The sequence below is a fragment of the Salvia splendens genome, chromosome 21 (assembly GCF_004379255.2).
Source record: "Salvia splendens isolate huo1 chromosome 21, SspV2, whole genome shotgun sequence".
NCBI lineage: Eukaryota > Viridiplantae > Streptophyta > Magnoliopsida > Lamiales > Lamiaceae > Salvia > Salvia splendens.
The window spans coordinates 15,666,719-15,686,034 of NC_056052.1; the positions used below are offsets into that span (position 1 = coordinate 15,666,719).

Here is a 19,316-nt window from a genome sequence, read left to right on the forward strand (position 1 = left end):
TTATTTTGTGTGCTAGGTGGAGAAAATAAAGTAAGAGAGATGGAATAAAGCAGAGATAAAGGGATTTTCATTTTCAGTAATGGATCAACTTGTGTGGGACAAACATAAGAGGAAAGTGAGTATCTTCGTTGGGACGGAGAGAGTAGCAGCATTGATGAAATCTTGAAAAGGTGGATAATTGTGGTGTTGTTTGAACTTTTGCTGCTCTGTGATTTCTTTGTACTCCAATAAATGTTGATTTCTATTGTGTCTATGTTTTTTTTTATTTGTCTTTACATCCATCTCCAGTAAAACATGTTGAAAATCTGTTTGAGTAGTACTCCCTCCGTCCCAAGGAAGATGACCCCTTCCTTGGGTGGCACGAGATTTTAAGCAGTTTTATTTTGTGTGCTAGGTGGAGAGAATAAAGTAAGAGAGATGGAATAAAGCAGAGATAAAGGGATTTCCATTTTCTGTAATGGATCATCTTGTGTGGGACAAACTTATGAGGAAAGTGGGTATCTTCGATGGGACGGAGAGAGTAGCAGCATTGATGAAATCTTGAAAAGGTGGATAATTGTGGTGTTGTTTGAACTTTTGCTGCTCTGTGATTTCTTTGTACTCCAATAAATGTTGATTTCTATTCTGTCTATGTTTTTTTAAATTTGTCCTTACTTCCATCTCCAGTAAAACATGTTGAAAATCTGTTTGGGTAGTACTTCCTCCATCCCAAGGAAGATGACCCCTTCCTTGGGCGGCACGAGATTTTAAGCAGTTTTATTTTGTATGCTAGGTGGAGAGAATAAAGTATGAGAGATGGAATAAAGCAGAGATAAAGGGATTTCCATTTTCAGTAATGGATCATCTTGTGTGGGACAAACTTAAGAGGAAAGTGAGTATCTTCGGTGGGACGGAGAGAGTAGCAGCATTGATGAAATCTTGAAAAGGTGGATAATTGTGGTGTTGTTTGAACTTTTGCTGCTCTGTGATTTCTTTGTACTCCAATAAATGTTGATTTCTATTATGTCTATGTTTTTTTGGATTTGTCCTTACTTCCATCTCCAGTAAAACATGTTGAAAATCTGTTTGAATAGTACTCCCTCCGTCCAAAGGAAGATGACCCCTTCGTTGGGCGGCACGAGATTTTAAGCAATTTTATTTTGTGTACTAGGTGGAGAGAATAAAGTAAGAGAGATGGAATAAAGCAGAGATAAAGGGATTTCCATTTTCAGTAATGGATCATCTTGTGTGGGACAAACTTAAGAGGAAAGTGAGTATCTTCGGTGGGACGGAGAGAGTAGCAGCATTGATGAAATCTTGAAAAGGTGGATAATTGTGGTGTTGTTTGAACTTTTGCTGCTCTGTGATTTCTTTGTACTCCAATAAATGTTGATTTCTATTCTGTCTATGTTTTTTTTAAATTTGTCCTTACTTCCATCTCCAGTAAAACATGTTGAAAATCTGTTTGAGTAGTACTTCCTCCATCCCAAGGAAGATGACCCCTTCCTTGGGCGGCACGAGATTTTAAGCAGTTTTATTTTGTATGCTAGGTGGAGAGAATAAAGTATGAGAGATGGAATAAAGCAGAGATAAAGGGATTTCCATTTTCAGTAATGGATCATCTTGTGTGGGACAAACTTAAGAGGAAAGTGAGTATCTTCGGTGGGACGGAGAGAGTAGCAGCATTGATGAAATCTTGAAAAGGTGGATAATTGTGGTGTTGTTTGAACTTTTGCTGCTCTGTGATTTCTTTGTACTCCAATAAATGTTGATTTCTATTATGTCTATGTTTTTTTGGATTTGTCCTTACTTCCATCTCCAGTAAAACATGTTGAAAATCTGTTTGAGTAGTACTTCCTCCATCCCAAGGAAGATGACCCCTTCCTTGGGCGGCACGAGATTTTAAGCAGTTTTATTTTGTATGCTGGGTGGAGAGAATAAAGTATGAGAGATGGAATAAAGCAGAGATAAAGGGATTTCCATTTTCATTAATGGATCATCTTGTGTGGGACAAACTTAAGAGGAAAGTGAGTATCTTCGGTGGGACGGAGAGAGTAGCAGCATTGATGAAATCTTGAAAAGGTGGATAATTGTGGTGTTGTTTGAACTTTTGCTGCTCTGTGATTTCTTTGTACTCCAATAAATGTTGATTTCTATTATGTCTATGTTTTTTTGGATTTGTCCTTACTTCCATCTCCAGTAAAACATGTTGAAAATCTGTTTGAGTAGTACTTCCTCCGTCCCAAGGAAGATGACCCCTTCCTTGGGTGGCACGAGATTTTAAGCAGTTTTATTTTGTGTGCTAGGTGGAGAGAATAAAGTAAGAGAGATGGAATAAAGCAGAGATAAAGGGATTTCCATTTTCAGTAATGGATCACCTTGTGTGAGACAAACTTAAGAGGAAAGTGAGTATCTTCGGTGGGACGGAGAGAGTAGCAGCATTGATGAAATCTTGAAAAGGTGGATAATTGTGGTGTTGTTTGAACTTTTGCTGCTATGTGATTTCTTTGTACTCCAATAAATGTTGATTTCTATTGTGTCTAGGTTTTTTTTTATTTGTCTTTACATCCATCTCCAGTAAAACATGTTGAAAATCTGTTTGAGTAGTACTCCCTCCGTCCCAAGGAAGATGACCCCTTCCTTGGGTGGCACGAGATTTTAAGCAGTTTTATTTTGTGTGCTAGGTGGAGAGAATAAAGTAAGAGAGATGGAATAAAGCAGAGATAAAGGGATTTCCATTTTCTGTAATGGATCATCTTGTGTGGGACAAACATATGAGGAAAGTGGGTATCTTCGATGGGACGGAGAGAGTAGCAGCATTGATGAAATCTTGAAAAGGTGGATAATTGTGGTGTTGTTTGAACTTTTGCTGCTCTGTGATTTCTTTGTACTCCAATAAATGTTGATTTCTATTCTGTCTATGTTTTTTTTAAATTTGTCCTTACTTCCATCTCCAGTAAAACATGTTGAAAATCTGTTTGGGTAGTACTTCCTCCGTCCCAAGGAAGATGACCCCTTCCTTGGGCGGCACGAGATTTTAAGCAGTTTTATTTTGTATGCTAGGTGGAGAGAATAAAGTATGAGAGATGGAATAAAGCAGAGATAAAGGGATTTCCATTTTCAGTAATGGATCATCTTGTGTGGGACAAACTTAAGAGGAAAGTGAGTATCTTCGGTGGGACGGAGAGAGTAGCAGCATTGATGAAATCTTGAAAAGGTGGATAATTGTGGTGTTGTTTGAACTTTTGCTGCTCTGTGATTTCTTTGTACTCCAATAAATGTTGATTTCTATTATGTCTATGTTTTTTTGGATTTGTCCTTACTTCCATCTCCAGTAAAACATGTTGAAAATCTGTTTGAATAGTACTCCCTCCGTCCAAAGGAAGATGACCCCTTCGTTGGGCGGCACGAGATTTTAAGCAATTTTATTTTGTGTACTAGGTGGAGAGAATAAAGTAAGAGAGATGGAATAAAGCAGAGATAAAGGGATTTCCATTTTCAGTAATGGATCATCTTGTGTGGGACAAACTTAAGAGGAAAGTGAGTATCTTCGGTGGGACGGAGAGAGTAGCAGCATTGATGAAATCTTGAAAAGGTGGATAATTGTGGTGTTGTTTGAACTTTTGCTGCTCTGTGATTTCTTTGTACTCCAATAAATGTTGATTTCTATTCTGTCTATGTTTTTTTTAAATTTGTCCTTACTTCCATCTCCAGTAAAACATGTTGAAAATCTGTTTGAGTAGTACTTCCTCCATCCCAAGGAAGATGACCCCTTCCTTGGGCGGCACGAGATTTTAAGCAGTTTTATTTTGTATGCTAGGTGGAGAGAATAAAGTATGAGAGATGGAATAAAGCAGAGATAAAGGGATTTCCATTTTCAGTAATGGATCATCTTGTGTGGGACAAACTTAAGAGGAAAGTGAGTATCTTCGGTGGGACGGAGAGAGTAGCAGCATTGATGAAATCTTGAAAAGGTGGATAATTGTGGTGTTGTTTGAACTTTTGCTGCTCTGTGATTTCTTTGTACTCCAATAAATGTTGATTTCTATTATGTCTATGTTTTTTTGGATTTGTCCTTACTTCCATCTCCAGTAAAACATGTTGAAAATCTGTTTGAGTAGTACTTCCTCCATCCCAAGGAAGATGACCCCTTCCTTGGGCGGCACGAGATTTTAAGCAGTTTTATTTTGTATGCTGGGTGGAGAGAATAAAGTATGAGAGATGGAATAAAGCAGAGATAAAGGGATTTCCATTTTCTGTAATGGATCATCTTGTGTGGGACAAACATATGAGGAAAGTGGGTATCTTCGATGGGACGGAGAGAGTAGCAGCATTGATGAAATCTTGAAAAGGTGGATAATTGTGGTGTTGTTTGAACTTTTGCTGCTCTGTGATTTCTTTGTACTCCAATAAATGTTGATTTCTATTCTGTCTATGTTTTTTTTAAATTTGTCCTTACTTCCATCTCCAGTAAAACATGTTGAAAATCTGTTTGGGTAGTACTTCCTCCGTCCCAAGGAAGATGACCCCTTCCTTGGGCGGCACGAGATTTTAAGCAGTTTTATTTTGTATGCTAGGTGGAGAGAATAAAGTATGAGAGATGGAATAAAGCAGAGATAAAGGGATTTCCATTTTCAGTAATGGATCATCTTGTGTGGGACAAACTTAAGAGGAAAGTGAGTATCTTCGGTGGGACGGAGAGAGTAGCAGCATTGATGAAATCTTGAAAAGGTGGATAATTGTGGTGTTGTTTGAACTTTTGCTGCTCTGTGATTTCTTTGTACTCCAATAAATGTTGATTTCTATTATGTCTATGTTTTTTTGGATTTGTCCTTACTTCCATCTCCAGTAAAACATGTTGAAAATCTGTTTGAGTAGTACTTCCTCCATCCCAAGGAAGATGACCCCTTCCTTGGGCGGCACGAGATTTTAAGCAGTTTTATTTTGTATGCTAGGTGGAGAGAATAAAGTATGAGAGATGGAATAAAGCAGATATAAGGGATTTCCATTTTCAGTAATGGATCATCTTGTGTGGGACAAACTTAAGAGGAAAGTGAGTATCTTCGGTGGGACGGAGAGAGTAGCAGCATTGATGAAATCTTGAAAAGGTGGATAATTGTGGTGTTGTTTGAACTTTTGCTGCTCTGTGATTTCTTTGTACTCCAATAAATGTTGATTTCTATTATGTCTATGTTTTTTTGGATTTGTCCTTACTTCCATCTCCAGTAAAACATGTTGAAAATCTGTTTGAGTAGTACTTCCTCCGTCCCAAGGAAGATGACCCCTTCCTTGGGTGGCACGAGATTTTAAGCAGTTTTATTTTGTGTGCTAGGTGGAGAGAATAAAGTAAGAGTGATGGAATAAAGCAGAGATAAAGGGATTTCCATTTTCTGTAATGGATCATCTTGTGTGGGACAAACTTAAGAGGAAAGTGGGTATCTTCGATGGGACGGAGAGAGTAGCAGCATTGATGAAATCTTGAAAAGGTGGATAATTGTGGTGTTGTTTGAACTTTTGCTGCTCTGTGATTTCTTTGTACTCCAATAAATGTTGATTTCTATTGTGTCTATTTTTTTTTTATTTGTCTTTACATCCATCTCTAGTAAAACATGTTGAAAATCTGTTTGAATAGTACTCCCTCCGTCCAAAGGAAGATGACTCCTTCGTTGGGCGGCACGAGATTTTAAGCAATTTTATTTTGTGTACTAGGTGGAGAGAATAAAGTAAGAGAGATGGAATAAAGCAGAGATAAAGGGATTTCCATTTTCAGTAATGGATCATCTTGTGTGGGACAAACTTAAGAGGAAAGTGAGTATCTTCGGTGGGACGGAGAGAGTAGTAGCATTGATGAAATCTTGAAAAGGTGGATAATTGTGGTGTTGTTTGAACTTTTGCTGCTCTGTGATTTCTTTGTACTCCAATAAATGTTGATTTCTATTATGTCTATGTTTTTTTGGATTTGTCCTTACTTCCATCTCCAGTAAAACATGTTGAAAATCTGTTTGAGTAGTACTTCCTCCGTCCCAAGGAAGATGACCCCTTCCTTGGGCGGCACGAGATTTTAAGCAGTTTTATTTTGTATGCTAGGTGGAGAGAATAAAGTATGAGAGATGGAATAAAGCAGAGATAAAGGGATTTCCATTTTCAGTAATGGATCATCTTGTGTGGGACAAACTTAAGAGGAAAGTGAGTATCTTCGGTGGGACGGAGAGAGTAGCAGCATTGATGAAATCTTGAAAAGGTGGATAATTGTGGTGTTGTTTGAACTTTTGCTGCTCTGTGATTTCTTTGTACTCCAATAAATGTTGATTTCTTATATGTCTATGTTTTTTTGGATTTGTCCTTACTTCCATCTCCAGTAAAACATGTTGAAAATCTGTTTGAGTAGTACTTCCTCCATCCCAAGGAAGATGACCCCTTCCTTGGGCGGCACGAGATTTTAAGCAGTTTTATTTTGTATGCTAGGTGGAGAGAATAAAGTATGAGAGATGGAATAAAGCAGAGATAAAGGGATTTCCATTTTCAGTAATGGATCATCTTGTGTGGGACAAACTTAAGAGGAAAGTGAGTATCTTCGGTGGGACGGAGAGAGTAGCAGCATTGATGAAATCTTGAAAAGGTGGATAATTGTGGTGTTGTTTGAACTTTTGCTGCTCTGTGATTTCTTTGTACTCCAATAAATGTTGATTTCTATTATGTCTATGTTTTTTTGGATTTGTCCTTACTTCCATCTCCAGTAAAACATGTTGAAAATCTGTTTGAGTAGTACTTCCTCCGTCCCAAGGAAGATGACCCCTTCCTTGGGTGGCACGAGAGATTTTAAGCAGTTTTATTTTGTGTGCTAGGTGGAGAGAATAAAGTAAGAGAGATGGAATAAAGCAGAGATAAAGGGATTTCCATTTTCAGTAATGGATCACCTTGTGTGAGACAAACTTTAGAGGAAAGTGAGTATCTTCGGTGGGACGGAGAGAGTAGCAGCATTGATGAAATCTTGAAAAGGTAGATAATTGTGGTGTTGTTTGAACTTTTGCTGCTATGTGATTTCTTTGTACTCCAATAAATGTTGATTTCTATTGTGTCTATGTTTTTTTTTTATTTGTCTTTACATCCATCTCCAGTAAAACATGTTGAAAATCTGTTTAAGTAGTACTCCCTCCGTCCCAAGGAAGATGACCCCTTCCTTGGGTGGCACGAGATTTTAAGCAGTTTTATTTTGTGTGCTAGGTGGAGAGAATAAAGTAAGAGAGATGGAATAAAGCAGAGATAAAGGGATTTCCATTTTCTGTAATGGATCATCTTGTGTGGGACAAACTTAAGAGGAAAGTGGGTATCTTCGATGGGACGGAGAGAGTAGCAGCATTGATGAAATCTTGAAAAGGTGGATAATTGTGGTGTTGTTTGAACTTTTGCTGCTCTGTGATTTCTTTGTACTCCAATAAATGTTGATTTCTATTGTGTCTATTTTTTTTTATTTGTCTTTACATCCATCTCTAGTAAAACATGTTGAAAATCTGTTTGAATAGTACTCCCTCCGTCCAAAGGAAGATGACCCCTTCGTTGGGCGGCACGAGATTTTAAGCAATTTTATTTTGTGTACTAGGTGGAGAGAATAAAGTAAGAGAGATGGAATAAAGCAGAGATAAAGGGATTTCTATTTTCAGTAATGGATCATCTTGTGTGGGACAAACTTAAGAGGAAAGTGAGTATCTTCGGTGGGACGGAGAGAGTAGCAGCATTGATGAAATCTTGAAAAGGTGGATAATTGTGGTGTTGTTTGAACTTTTGCTGCTCTGTGATTTCTTTGTACTCCAATAAATGTTGATTTCTATTATGTCTATGTTTTTTTGGATTTGTCCTTACTTCCATCTCCAGTAAAACATGTTGAAAATCTGTTTGAGTAGTACTTCCTCCGTCCCAAGGAAGATGACCCCTTCCTTGGGCGGCACGAGATTTTAAGCAGTTTTATTTTGTATGCTAGGTGGAGAGAATAAAGTATGAGAGATGGAATAAAGCAGAGATAAAGGGATTTCCATTTTCAGTAATGGATCATCTTGTGTGGGACAAACTTAAGAGGAAAGTGAGTATCTTCGGTGGGACGGAGAGAGTAGCAGCATTGATGAAATCTTGAAAAGGTGGATAATTGTGGTGTTGTTTGAACTTTTGCTGCTCTGTGATTTCTTTGTACTCCAATAAATGTTGATTTCTATTATGTCTATGTTTTTTTGGATTTGTCCTTACTTCCATCTCCAGTAAAACATGTTGAAAATCTGTTTGAGTAGTACTTCCTCCGTCCCAAGGAAGATGACCCCTTCCTTGGGTGGCACGAGATTTTAAGCAGTTTTATTTTGTGTGCTAGGTGGAGAGAATAAAGTAAGAGAGATGGAATAAAGCAGAGATAAAGGGATTTCCATTTTCAGTAATGGATCACCTTGTGTGAGACAAACTTAAGAGGAAAGTGAGTATCTTCGGTGGGACGGAGAGAGTAGCAGCATTGATGAAATCTTGAAAAGGTGGATAATTGTGGTGTTGTTTGAACTTTTGCTGCTATGTGATTTCTTTGTACTCCAATAAATGTTGATTTCTATTGTGTCTATGTTTTTTTTTATTTGTCTTTACATCCATCTCCAGTAAAACATGTTGAAAATCTATTTGAGTAGTACTCCCTCCGTCCCAAGGAAGATGACCCCTTCCTTGGGTGGCACGAGATTTTAAGCAGTTTTATTTTGTGTGCTAGGTGGAGAAAATAAAGTAAGAGAGATGGAATAAAGCAGAGATAAAGGGATTTCCATTTTCAGTAATGGATCAACTTGTGTGGGACAAACTTAAGAGGAAAGTGAGTATCTTCGATGGGACGGAGAGAGTAGCAGCATTGATGAAATCTTGAAAAGGTGGATAATTGTGGTGTTGTTTGAACTTTTGCTGCTCTGTGATTTCTTTGTACTCCAATAAATGTTGATTTCTATTGTGTCTATGTTTTTTTTTGGATTTGTCTTTACTTCCATCTCCAGTAAAACATGTTGAAAATATGTTTGAGTAGTACTCCCTCCGTCCCAAGGAAGATGACCCCTTCTTTGGGCGGCACGAGATTTTAAGCAATTTTATTTTGTATGCTAGGTGGAGAGAATAAAGTAAGAGAGATGGAATAAAGCAGAGATAAAGGGATTTCCATTTTCAGTAATGGATCATCTTGTGTGGGACAAACTTAAGAGGAAAGTGAGTATCTTCGGTGGGACGGAGAGAGTAGCATTTATGAAACGTGATACACCATATGTTCATGTTGTTTGTTTGTTCTACTTTGCATAGTAAAATAGGATTTTGATTTATCTTCTACTCACAGCTGATGCAAAAGTGTTTATAATTGGAGTTGTGTTGTTTAATTGCAGGCGTGTCACGTTCCTCAGTGGAGAGGTCGGCGTCTATGCTCTTGGCGCTGTGGTGGCACACCACAATGGTGATAAGGAACTATGCCAGCACTATGTATCACACTTCAAAGAGGTTGGTCAAATCGTTCCTGTTTCCACGTTCATATTCCTTTTCTTTCTTGCTGATATCCACTCAGTTTTCTTCAGATTAAGCTATCCATCGATCTTCCAGACAAACTATTATACGGGAGAGCCAGGTTTTTGTGGGCTTGTTCGTTCTTGAACAAACACATTGCTCCCAATACAGTATCCTCCAATAGATCGGTAACACCGTTGTCATATCGAACTTTGATAGGCGCTTTATTAATTTGATTTTGAATCTCTATAGAGGGTTGTTGTCAATGAGATCATGAGGTCTGGTCGGAAGCTGGGAAATGTGAGCTGCCCCTTGATGTATGAGTGGCATGGCAAGATATACTGGGGAGCAGCCCATGGGGTGGCCGGGATTATGAACGTGCTGAGAGCTGAAGCCCGATGAGGCAGAAGATGTCAAAGGCACGCTACGTTACATGATCAAGAACCGTTTTGCTAGTGGAAACTTGTTAAGGGTGTTTCCCTTAACAAGCACCGGCGGCGAGTTCGCTCGGCGGTGGAGATAAATTTCCGGCGACCAACAGGCTCGGCGGACGATTGCAGAGTTTCTGTGCGCGGGAGTCGCTCCCGTCGGGCAGATAACTCGGCGATTGATAGAATACTCCGGCGTCCAATTAGGATCGGCGGAGGGAATCCAAAATTAGGATTGGAAAACACACGTTATCTTTGGGGGAGAAAATATTTCATTAATTGATTGAATGAATAAAAAAGATAACAGTCTATCCTATTTATAATGCTACTGACTTAATGAACAAGAAAACAAAGATATAGAAAAAGATATGTTAAATCCCTATAATATCTAAACTAAATAATAATAATAGAGGTTCGTATCAACTCCCCATGGTTAAAATCCACCTTGTCCTCAAGGTGGGAACCACGAAGCAAAAAGGAGAGTTGAAAGCAGAAGCTTCGGCGAGGCAACTCCTCCTGGATCAAACACAAACCGAACAGATGAACGTCTCCCTTCTTCACTTCCATAAAAAATCAACAAAGGAGACCCAACTTTGTCGGAAAAATTCCTTGCCAAATCGAAAAGCTTGTCCACGTCTCCCAGAATGCCCAAGCATGGCATGTCATTACTCGGAGGGATCCGCCTTGCATCTTTGTCGAGCGATGTTGATCGATGATTCATACTTGGAACATCACCGACATTCAAATCCACATAGACACAAGCAATTACGGGCAAATCGGTGTAAGCACCATCTCCTTTCTTGCCCCAACAATTTCCAACAACATTTTTGTTGACACTTGAACAACATTGAGTGAGGCGATTATCTTCTCCACTTCACCAATAGAACCATCCTCCTCTTTATCTTCTAGCAATGTCTCCTCCTTTTCACCAATCTTCTCATCATATACCCCAACGAGCACTTGCGGTGACTCATTGTCGTTCTTGACAATCCCTTCGTTCCTGACGAACTCTTCAGGGGACTTGTTATTTGGAACATCAAGAGAAGCGCCATCATTGTGAACATCGGTAGTGTCATTGGGAACATCATCACCGAATACTATCGTGGGAGTATTGGGTAGACCACGCTGCTTCCCCGAATCAATAAACTTGCTGGACTGTTGTGGCCGATGCGTGAAGCCGGACCGTGGCGGGGCAACGACAGTCAACGGAGCTGTGCCGTGACTCAAAAATCGGTCGGACTGCGGTGACTGGTATGTAGGCTGCTCGGCGGGGCCATTATGAAGATGTTGGTATCGTCTCGGATACTTCTCAAGCTTCTCTAAGCGGCGATCTGTGGCGTCTCTCCAAGCATCGAATTTGTCCAATCTGTCCAAAACGCGATCTAGTTTACTGGAAACGGGTTCATAATCCGAGTATCCTTGCGATGCACGGTGGGGCGGTGGTTCCCAACACGAAGGCTGCCTTGACTGTGGTAGGTCATAAGGTTGGAAACTCGGCAGTGGTCGGGTACCGGGAAGATCCCAACAGGTGGGGCGGCGTGTCTGAATAGACCCCATTTGGTGAGTTTGTGGCGGACCATAGGGTTCACGCCTGTACTTGGGTGGCGGCTGATCATAGGGCGGAATACCCGATGGATTGCGGCTGCCCGGAGGGTCCCAGCAGGTTGCACGTCGTGGTCGGATCGACTGGTAAGGATGTAACTGCTGCGCGACCTGAGGAGGGTCGTATTGACGACGGTGACAGTCGTATGACATGTTGACGGACTGAGGCGTGGCTGTGGTGGATGATGATCGGCTGACTTCGACGCGGCACGCGGGAATCCTTCCCGTCGGGCGTTGCAAAAGTAGAGTTGTCCGGCGGCTAGCGCTCGGCGGACAGGCAGGACTCGACAACCAAAGCAGTTGTTGTGCGCGGAATGTTTTCCGTCGGGCAGTTGTGTAGCTTCGGTTCGAGATGGTGGGAGGGTGAGCTCTCAATGAATGCACCAGTTGTTAAGGGTGTTTCCCTTAACAAGCACCGGCGGCGAGTTCGCTCGGCGGTGGAGATAAATTTCCGGCGACCAACAGGCTCGGCGGACGATTGCTGAGTTTCTGTGCGCGGGAGTCGCTCCCGTCGGGCAGATAACTCGGCGATTGATAGAATACTCCGGCGTCCAATTAGGATCGGCGGAGGGAATCCAAAATTAGGATTGGAAAACACACGTTATCTTTGGGGGAGAAAATATTTCATTAATTGATTGAATGAATAAAAAAGATAACAGTCTATCCTATTTATAATGCTACTGACTTAATGAACAAGAAAACAAAGATATAGAAAAAGATATGCTAAATCCCTATAATATCTAAACTAAATAATAATAATAGAGGTTCGTATCAAAACTATCCCTCGAGAGAAGGAAAAGAAGCGGATGAACTTGTCCACTGGTGCCACGGGCCCCAGGCATTGCGCTGACTCTGCTGAAAGCAGCTGAGGTGATATTACTATTACTTCTTTCAGATGTTCAGTCTTACGGCTAAGGTTTCAATATTGTTCGGCGTTGTGAAGGTTTTCAAAGGAGAGGAGTTTGCGCAAGCTGCGATTGAGGCGGGGGACGTGGTATGGAACCGGGGCCTGCTCAAGCGAGTTGGGATTTGTCATGGCATCAGTGGGAATGCCTATGTATTCCTTTCGCTATATCGGTTAACTGGCAAACCGGAATACGTGTACAGAGCCAAAGCGTTCGCCTGCTTCCTCCACGACCGGTGTGAAACCCTCGTGTCGGAGGGTGTTATGCAGAGAGGGGATCGTCCGTATTCGCTGTTCGAAGGTATTGGGGGAATGGCTTTGCTCTTTTTAGACATGAACGAACCATCTAAGGCTAGATTTCCCGCGTATGAACTCTAGTTTACTTAGTAATTATGTAGCGTATGTAATAGTTTAACAGCTTGATCATCTACTTTAGGTTTCAAATCCTTGTAAATTTCCTTCTCTTGCACTCCTTTGAGTTTGGTTATAGAGATTATGTAAATTTCCTTTTCTTGCAAGTTCCACTCAAATAGACCTCCCTAAGATTTAATGCTAAAATCTAAACAAACTCAAAAACATTTCAGGGAATGGTTATAGATGATCCATTCGAAGCATCAAATCTTATACTATGATGAAGACCAAGTTATTGATAATGATATTCTAATTTTGGGTAATGATTTTTCCTATAAAAATAGGGAATGCCTTTTCACTGAGAGTGGAAGATGTAGTGTTCATCTGGGAGATTTTATCGTATTCCTCTTTGCCTAGATTTTTCGTATCAATAAAATATCCTACTAAAACAAAACTCAAGGGGAATCGATTTTGAAAATAATCATCGGACCCGTCTATGGATACCCTTGATAATTATCAAACAAATTTATATATATATATATCTTGACGATGGTAATCGAGAGAGGCATATCATATTGACGAAAGGATTGTAAGTAGAAGGTGATATGAGTAGAAGATATGGTTTGTATTGATTTTGATATTTTACAAAGAATTACAGCCCCTCAATATATAGGGAATACACTTCCCTAACTATGGAAAATACCATAAATGTGTATCTTCTATTTTCGGCTATAATGTGATTGATTCAATCAATTATCTCGTAATTTTCTCTCTTGATTTGCTCTCTTGATTTGATAATCTTTGACAACATATATATCCTAATAATATTTTGGTCGTTTATTGAATCAATTTTGACCACGACAAGGTCCAATGTGCGATCGCCAGGATGAGGAGAGAAACTAAGCAGAGATAAGGAAAATGGATTTTCAGCATTTCTAGATCATCTCCCTATAATGACCTTCCGTGTGACCTTCCGTGTGTTTGGTCAATTATTAACCATTAGATCAATCTATATATATATATATGGAGAGAGATTGGTGTGTAATCTGAGAAAGTAATTTCAGATGGATTAACTTATTCTTTGAGTTAAAAAGTCAGAAAAGTATAAAAGCATCTAAAATTGATTATTCCTTATGTCCAGAGATTGTCATGATATCAAAATTCATCAAAAGATGGGAAAAGTGAGAACACAAAATTTTTATGAGCTATTTTTGTAGTTTACTCTTTAAATTTTTTGTTTGGAGCAGTTATATGTGATAAGAATAAGAAATGTGTGAAGAATTTAGATGAAAAGTATTTAGCAGTACAAAAAAAAAGGATGGATTGAGTGTTTTATTATGATCCTAAACAAGATGAATTTTGTGATACTCTCTCCCTCTCTACATAAACTTCCTCAACCTCAGTCGGCCAAGCCAACGAGCTTCTCGCTGACTTCCCACAATTTTCGCGCCTTTTCAACATCGCTGGCCTCCTGCGACAACTGGTTCTCGAACGAGGCCGAGTCCTTGTTCCAGCTCCAGTAAACTCCAGATTTAGTCAAGCTCGGATCGCTCACAACCTACATCATCTCAGTTTTGGTCACTTGTTGAATTTTGACTGACAAGAAATCTATAGTGGTTTCAATTCTTTCTTTACACGATATATTATTATAGTTATTTTTGTTTCATTCACCTGAGCAAGTCTTTTTCCAGCTTCTTCCTCAGATACAAAGCCTTTGGTGATGAATTTTTGGAAAGGAGGGAAGAGCAGCCTGAACAAGGGGATGTGCTCCCGGAACAGCCCGGTCGTGGCAATGCAGCCGGGGTAGAGGGATGCGAAGGTGATGCCGGTTTCCTCGTGGAAACGGCGGTGGAACTCCTGCATTATCAGCATGTTGCACACCTTGCTATCCTTGTAGGCCTTGGCTCCGTCGAATTCTCCCCCGTCTATCATGGATGAGGTGTTGAGCCCGCTGAGGCCGCCTTGGAGCCCCCTCAGGTCCCCAAGGTTCGCCTTTGGAGGCACGTTCCCAGCCAGCGTATTCGTGTTCCCCGTGATGGAGCCGACTATTATGAGCCTCCTCGATGGATAGTCAGACTTGACAAGGTCGTCGAATAGTAGTCTCGAGAGAAGGAAGTGGCCAAGGTGGTTGGTGCCCACGCTGAGTTCGAACCCTTCGGCTGTGAACGATGGCTCTCTGGCCGTGGGCTGGTACACGGCCGCGTTGCAGACGAGGACGTCGAGAGGCTGGCCGGTCTGCTTGAAGTTGTTGACAAACTGCCTCACGCTGTCGAGAGACGCGAGGTCCAAGTGCATGATGGTGTAGTTTTCCTTGGCCATCCCCACGGACTTGGCGGCCTTCTCTGCCTTGAGGAAGTCGCGGCACGCCATGATCACATGCCATTTACCGCCCTCGGCCAAGGCCTTTGCGGTGGCCAGCCCTAGCCCTGAGGAGGCTCCCGTCACGATCACCGTGCCCTTCCTTAGAGTCTTCTTGCCTTGTGCCGTGGCTGGGGCGAATGTCGGGGCTGCTGTCGTTGCCACCGCCTCTGCTCTAGTCACGCTCTGTTTCCTCGAACCGTGCTTTAGTTTCAACGAAGAATCGGCTTTGATATGGTCGGAAAATGGTACTCCAAAGAAGCATGAGTCCTTGCCGGATTTTCCCTGCACAAAAGGAAATACGACTCAACTACATTGAGAAAGTATTTAATTTGGAATTATTCAACAAAACAATACCTCTTTATGGATAGAAAATGCACAAGGTAATAGAGCAGCAGACTGCAAAGCCATTGAAGAAAAGATCTTAAGATTTGTTTGATGCAATGGATATTTTTGGAGATACAATGTGTGTGAGTATATATACTAAGAAATGTGTCCGATTTGGACAAAAAATGGGAGTGCTGCTTTGGATATGAAATCTAGCATGGATAAGATAATATTTAGTGGCGGTATATGCCACGTGAAGTTAAGAGCCAATGAGAAATTGTGGTTGAGATTTCGTGTTGATATATTAGATATTTTAATGTTAAATTATTATATAGGGTGGTCACCCACAGTTATGGGGCTGGAGTATTATTGTAGCGTTATGGGTGAATAATGCAGTGATTGCTACTGAGAGATAAGGTTTGGTGGAGGGAGTCTCGTACCATAATTTGGCTGAGAGGGGACTACTTTTGAGTTCTTTCATTAAATTCATTTCACATGATATCTGAGCATCCAATGAATTCGCAAAATATGAGGTGCACTAAACTCATTAATAACCTTAGTATTCCAAAATATGAGGCCTGCAAAATGTCAAGTGGTGTGATATATTAACAAATGTACTACTTTCTCGTCTCATTGAAAGTGACACATTTCTTTTGGGCAAGTTTTTAGATAGTGGTATTTAGTGATTAAATGAAGAGAGACAAAGTATGAGTGAGAAAAAAGTAGAGAGAAAAAGTAAGAGAGAGATAGAGTATTGTTTTATTGCTATAAAAAAAATGTCGTAGGACAGTCCAAAATGGAATGCGACTCACTTATAGTGGGATGGGACATAGGAGTAATAGTATTAAGTATTTCAAGGATTAGACACTCCAACAAACTCGGATTTTAATTGATTCATTCATCAACACTAATGATAGTAACAATTGAATTAACTTTAGGATTATTTTTATACAATGAATCACATCCTTAAAGTAAACGTCCTTTATTGTTATAACCTTTACGTCGATGATCACCATAAACCCTACATATACTCTACAAATCCTTGAATATAGTAAGGGCATCCACAAAGGGGCGAACGATAGGCCGCCCGATGCCTCGGGCGCCATTGTCCGCCACTGTGGGTGTGCGGACGATGCCCGATGCATCGTCCGCGCCCTACATCGTCCGCGCCATCGTCCGCCCACTGTGGACGACGCAGACGATGGCGCGGACGATGCAACGCGTTTTTGTTTGAGCGATATGTGCGATAGAGCGCTTTTGTCGTACCAGTCATTGTACGGTGACTTCAAGCATTTCAACATCTGGGTTGTAATATCCGAAAAAAAAAAAAAAAAAAAAATTTAGAATTTTATTCTTTTAAGTAAGGTTTGAATTTTTGTGAATATCTTGTTTAAGATATAGTTGGTAAATCTTATTTGTTTATTTTATTTTTTTGTGGATATGTTTTTACCTAAGCATTTGTTAGTTGGGATAATTAATTAATCAATGAATTAAACATCCTAATTAACTAATTGTTTCCTCTCCCTCTCCCTCTCTCTTTTTCGAAAACCCCTCCCCCTCTCCCACTAATTTCTCAACCTCTCCCCACTCCTCACAACCGATCCAAAATAGAAAAAAAACTATCTACTCTCTCTCAACCTTTCCCTCTCACCGTCGCTCATTTCTCTCTCTCTCGAAGTTGTTCTCTCACCGGTAAGGCTTCTCTCTTTCTCCCCCTCGGTTCTCACCTTTTTCCTTTCACTCCCTCTCATCGAATCTTGGATTCTTCAAGGTGTTACTCTCTCTCGTTGTGAATCGGGGTCGGAAGAGGAAGTAAAGCGTTTGAACTACGTTTGAACTATCCGGGAAAGGTAACCCAAGACCCTAACTCATGATAATTTCGAAAACACATGCATTTAGGACGTTTTGAATGTTTTAGATGCTGAATAGGCTTTGTGATTATGTGTTTGTGTGGGGTATGTCTTCGGTGGTGACTGACAGTGGGTTCCGACCCCTTTTTGACTGAGCAAACGATCTCCTTTTAGTACGAAATTTTAACTGTTTAAACTTTGGTGTGTCTTCTGTGTGGTGTGTAAATTTCAGCTTCATTGGATGTCGGATGATTTTATAATGATATTTGTAAGTAAACTGCGCTTTTCTGATGGATGTGTGTTTTTGGGGGATGTATTTGTGTGCAATGGGGGTGATTCTGGGTGCTTCGATAGTGTGAGGTATGTGGATGTGTTTGGCCAGGGGATGGCTCGGGAAAACAGCGTTTGGTTCGGGTGGTTTGTGTGTGTTGGCCGAGAGTTTTGGGGTTCGGCCTAGGGCAGTGTTGTGGAGAGTTTTGAAGGGTTGATCCCATGGGTTTGGGTGTGTTTTGGGATGTAGAATGTATGGTGGGAATGTCGTATAAGGTTTGAGAATCGTGGGTTGGGGGAAAACGGGTGAACACTTGATCGGGCCAGGTGCCGAGCCAGTGCCGAGACAGGTGCCGCGCCAGGTGCCGAGCCAGATGCCGAGACAGACGCCGAGCCAGGCGGCCGAGATGGTCGGCCGAGGTGCCGAGCCAGGCGGCCGAGACGGTCGGCCGAGGTGCCGAGCCAGGCGGCCGAGACAGTCGGCCGAGACAGTCGGCCGAGGTGCCGAGCCAGGCAGCCGAGACGGTCGGCCGAGACACCGAGCCAGGCGGCGAGACAGCCGGCCGAGGTGCCGAGCCAGGCGGCCGAGACACCGAGCCAGGCCGATACGCCGATCCTTTTTCCGAACCTTTTCCGAGCCAAGTGAGCCGTTTGCACAGTGAGGGTATGCCGGGAGTATGAGTGTTGTGTGTGTGTCGTGTGCGCGTCTTGAGTACGTTGTATGCGTGTCGGGTGCGTGCGTGGTGTGTTCCGGACGTGTGATTTTGTGTGATTGGCTTATAAGATGTTGTTAAGTGTGTGTACGTGTAACGTGCTAGATGTTGAAGTCATCCACGTAGGAATCATGCATTGTCGTTTAAACCTCGTCTTTCCTGACTCTAATTATGATATTTATTTATCTTTCAAAAGGGTGATCTTTTACGAGGAAATTGTGGTTGAAGAAGGGAACTATTTAAAAGCTAAGCAATTGAGGTGGGCTTTTCTACCCTACTATTTTGTGGGTTATCTTTAATACGGACGCTGTTCCGGAAATGTTTATGGAGATGAACTGTTTGTCTTGCCAACTGTTTTGTTTTGAAACCTATCTGAAGTGGTTTACCACATATGTTTAATCGAATTCGGGTCTGTTGGGCTGCGAACCCTCAGGCTAGTGTACACGAGATCGGGAGCCATCTGAGAGCAAGTTGGCCGGTCTAGTTGACCTGGGGTGTGGCCACGCCCCTTGTCACCCGTTGGATCAGATAGTGTATGATGGTGGGAGTAAGGGTGGCAATATCTGAAAATGACTGCGCAGTCGAATTTATGAAATATGTTTTAGTGTACTTGGGTTATTTTCTTACACTTAAAACCCCAAGGTTACACTGATATGGCATGACAAACTATGATTTTGGCGTGTGTCCACTGAGTGCAATAAGTACTCAGCCCTGCATGTTGTTTTCTTAATGTGCAGGTTGAGCGACGATGGGGATGACGGATGTTGAGCAATTAAAGTCAAAATTGTGTTTTTACTTTGCCTTTTGGATGGTGTCGTGTCGTCATACCCGGCATTATCTATCTCTTGGTCTTTTCCGCTGCTTTGTAATCCGATACAATGTTTTCATTTAAACTCTGTTTACTTTAACTTTAGAAATGTCGCTACAGTACATTGTTTTGAAGTGAACTTCCTCTAATTAAACGTTTTCGGGTCAAGTATTCTTGTTCTCCCCTTTCTTCCCCGCTTCTTTATTCCTCCCCTAGTCGCGGTCCACC

General features: G+C 41.3%; 1 protein-coding gene and 1 pseudogene across 1 annotated transcript; one reads left to right on the forward strand and one right to left on the reverse strand.

The window, feature by feature from the left end:
• The window catches only part of LOC121784277, a 60,944-nt pseudogene extending 48,155 nt beyond the window's left edge, over positions 1-12,789 (forward strand).
• Positions 12,790-14,058: 1,269 nt separating this feature from the next.
• LOC121785137 (protochlorophyllide reductase-like) lies at positions 14,059-15,638 on the reverse strand. Its single transcript, XM_042183510.1, has 3 exons — positions 15,478-15,638; positions 14,434-15,405; positions 14,059-14,320 (listed from the first exon to the last, which is right to left on the reverse strand). Exons 1-3 carry the CDS (start codon positions 15,529-15,531, stop codon positions 14,162-14,164), a joined length of 1,185 nt encoding a protein of 394 aa, XP_042039444.1. The 5' UTR covers positions 15,532-15,638; the 3' UTR covers positions 14,059-14,161.
• Between the last annotated feature and the right edge of the window lie 3,678 nt (positions 15,639-19,316).

Bases quoted from the DNA above. Each gene is read 5' to 3' on its own strand.
- LOC121785137 (XM_042183510.1), bottom strand. From the start codon at position 15,531: ATGGCTTTGCAGTCTGCTGCTCTATTACCTTGTGCATTTTCTATCCAT. The intron at 15,406-15,477 runs GTATTGTTTTGT...CCTTTTGTGCAG, and splicing joins CATTTTCTATCCATAAAGAG to GGAAAATCCGGCAAGGACTC. The intron at 14,321-14,433 runs GTGAATGAAACA...GAGATGATGTAG, and splicing joins CTGGAAAAAGACTTGCTCAG to GTTGTGAGCGATCCGAGCTT.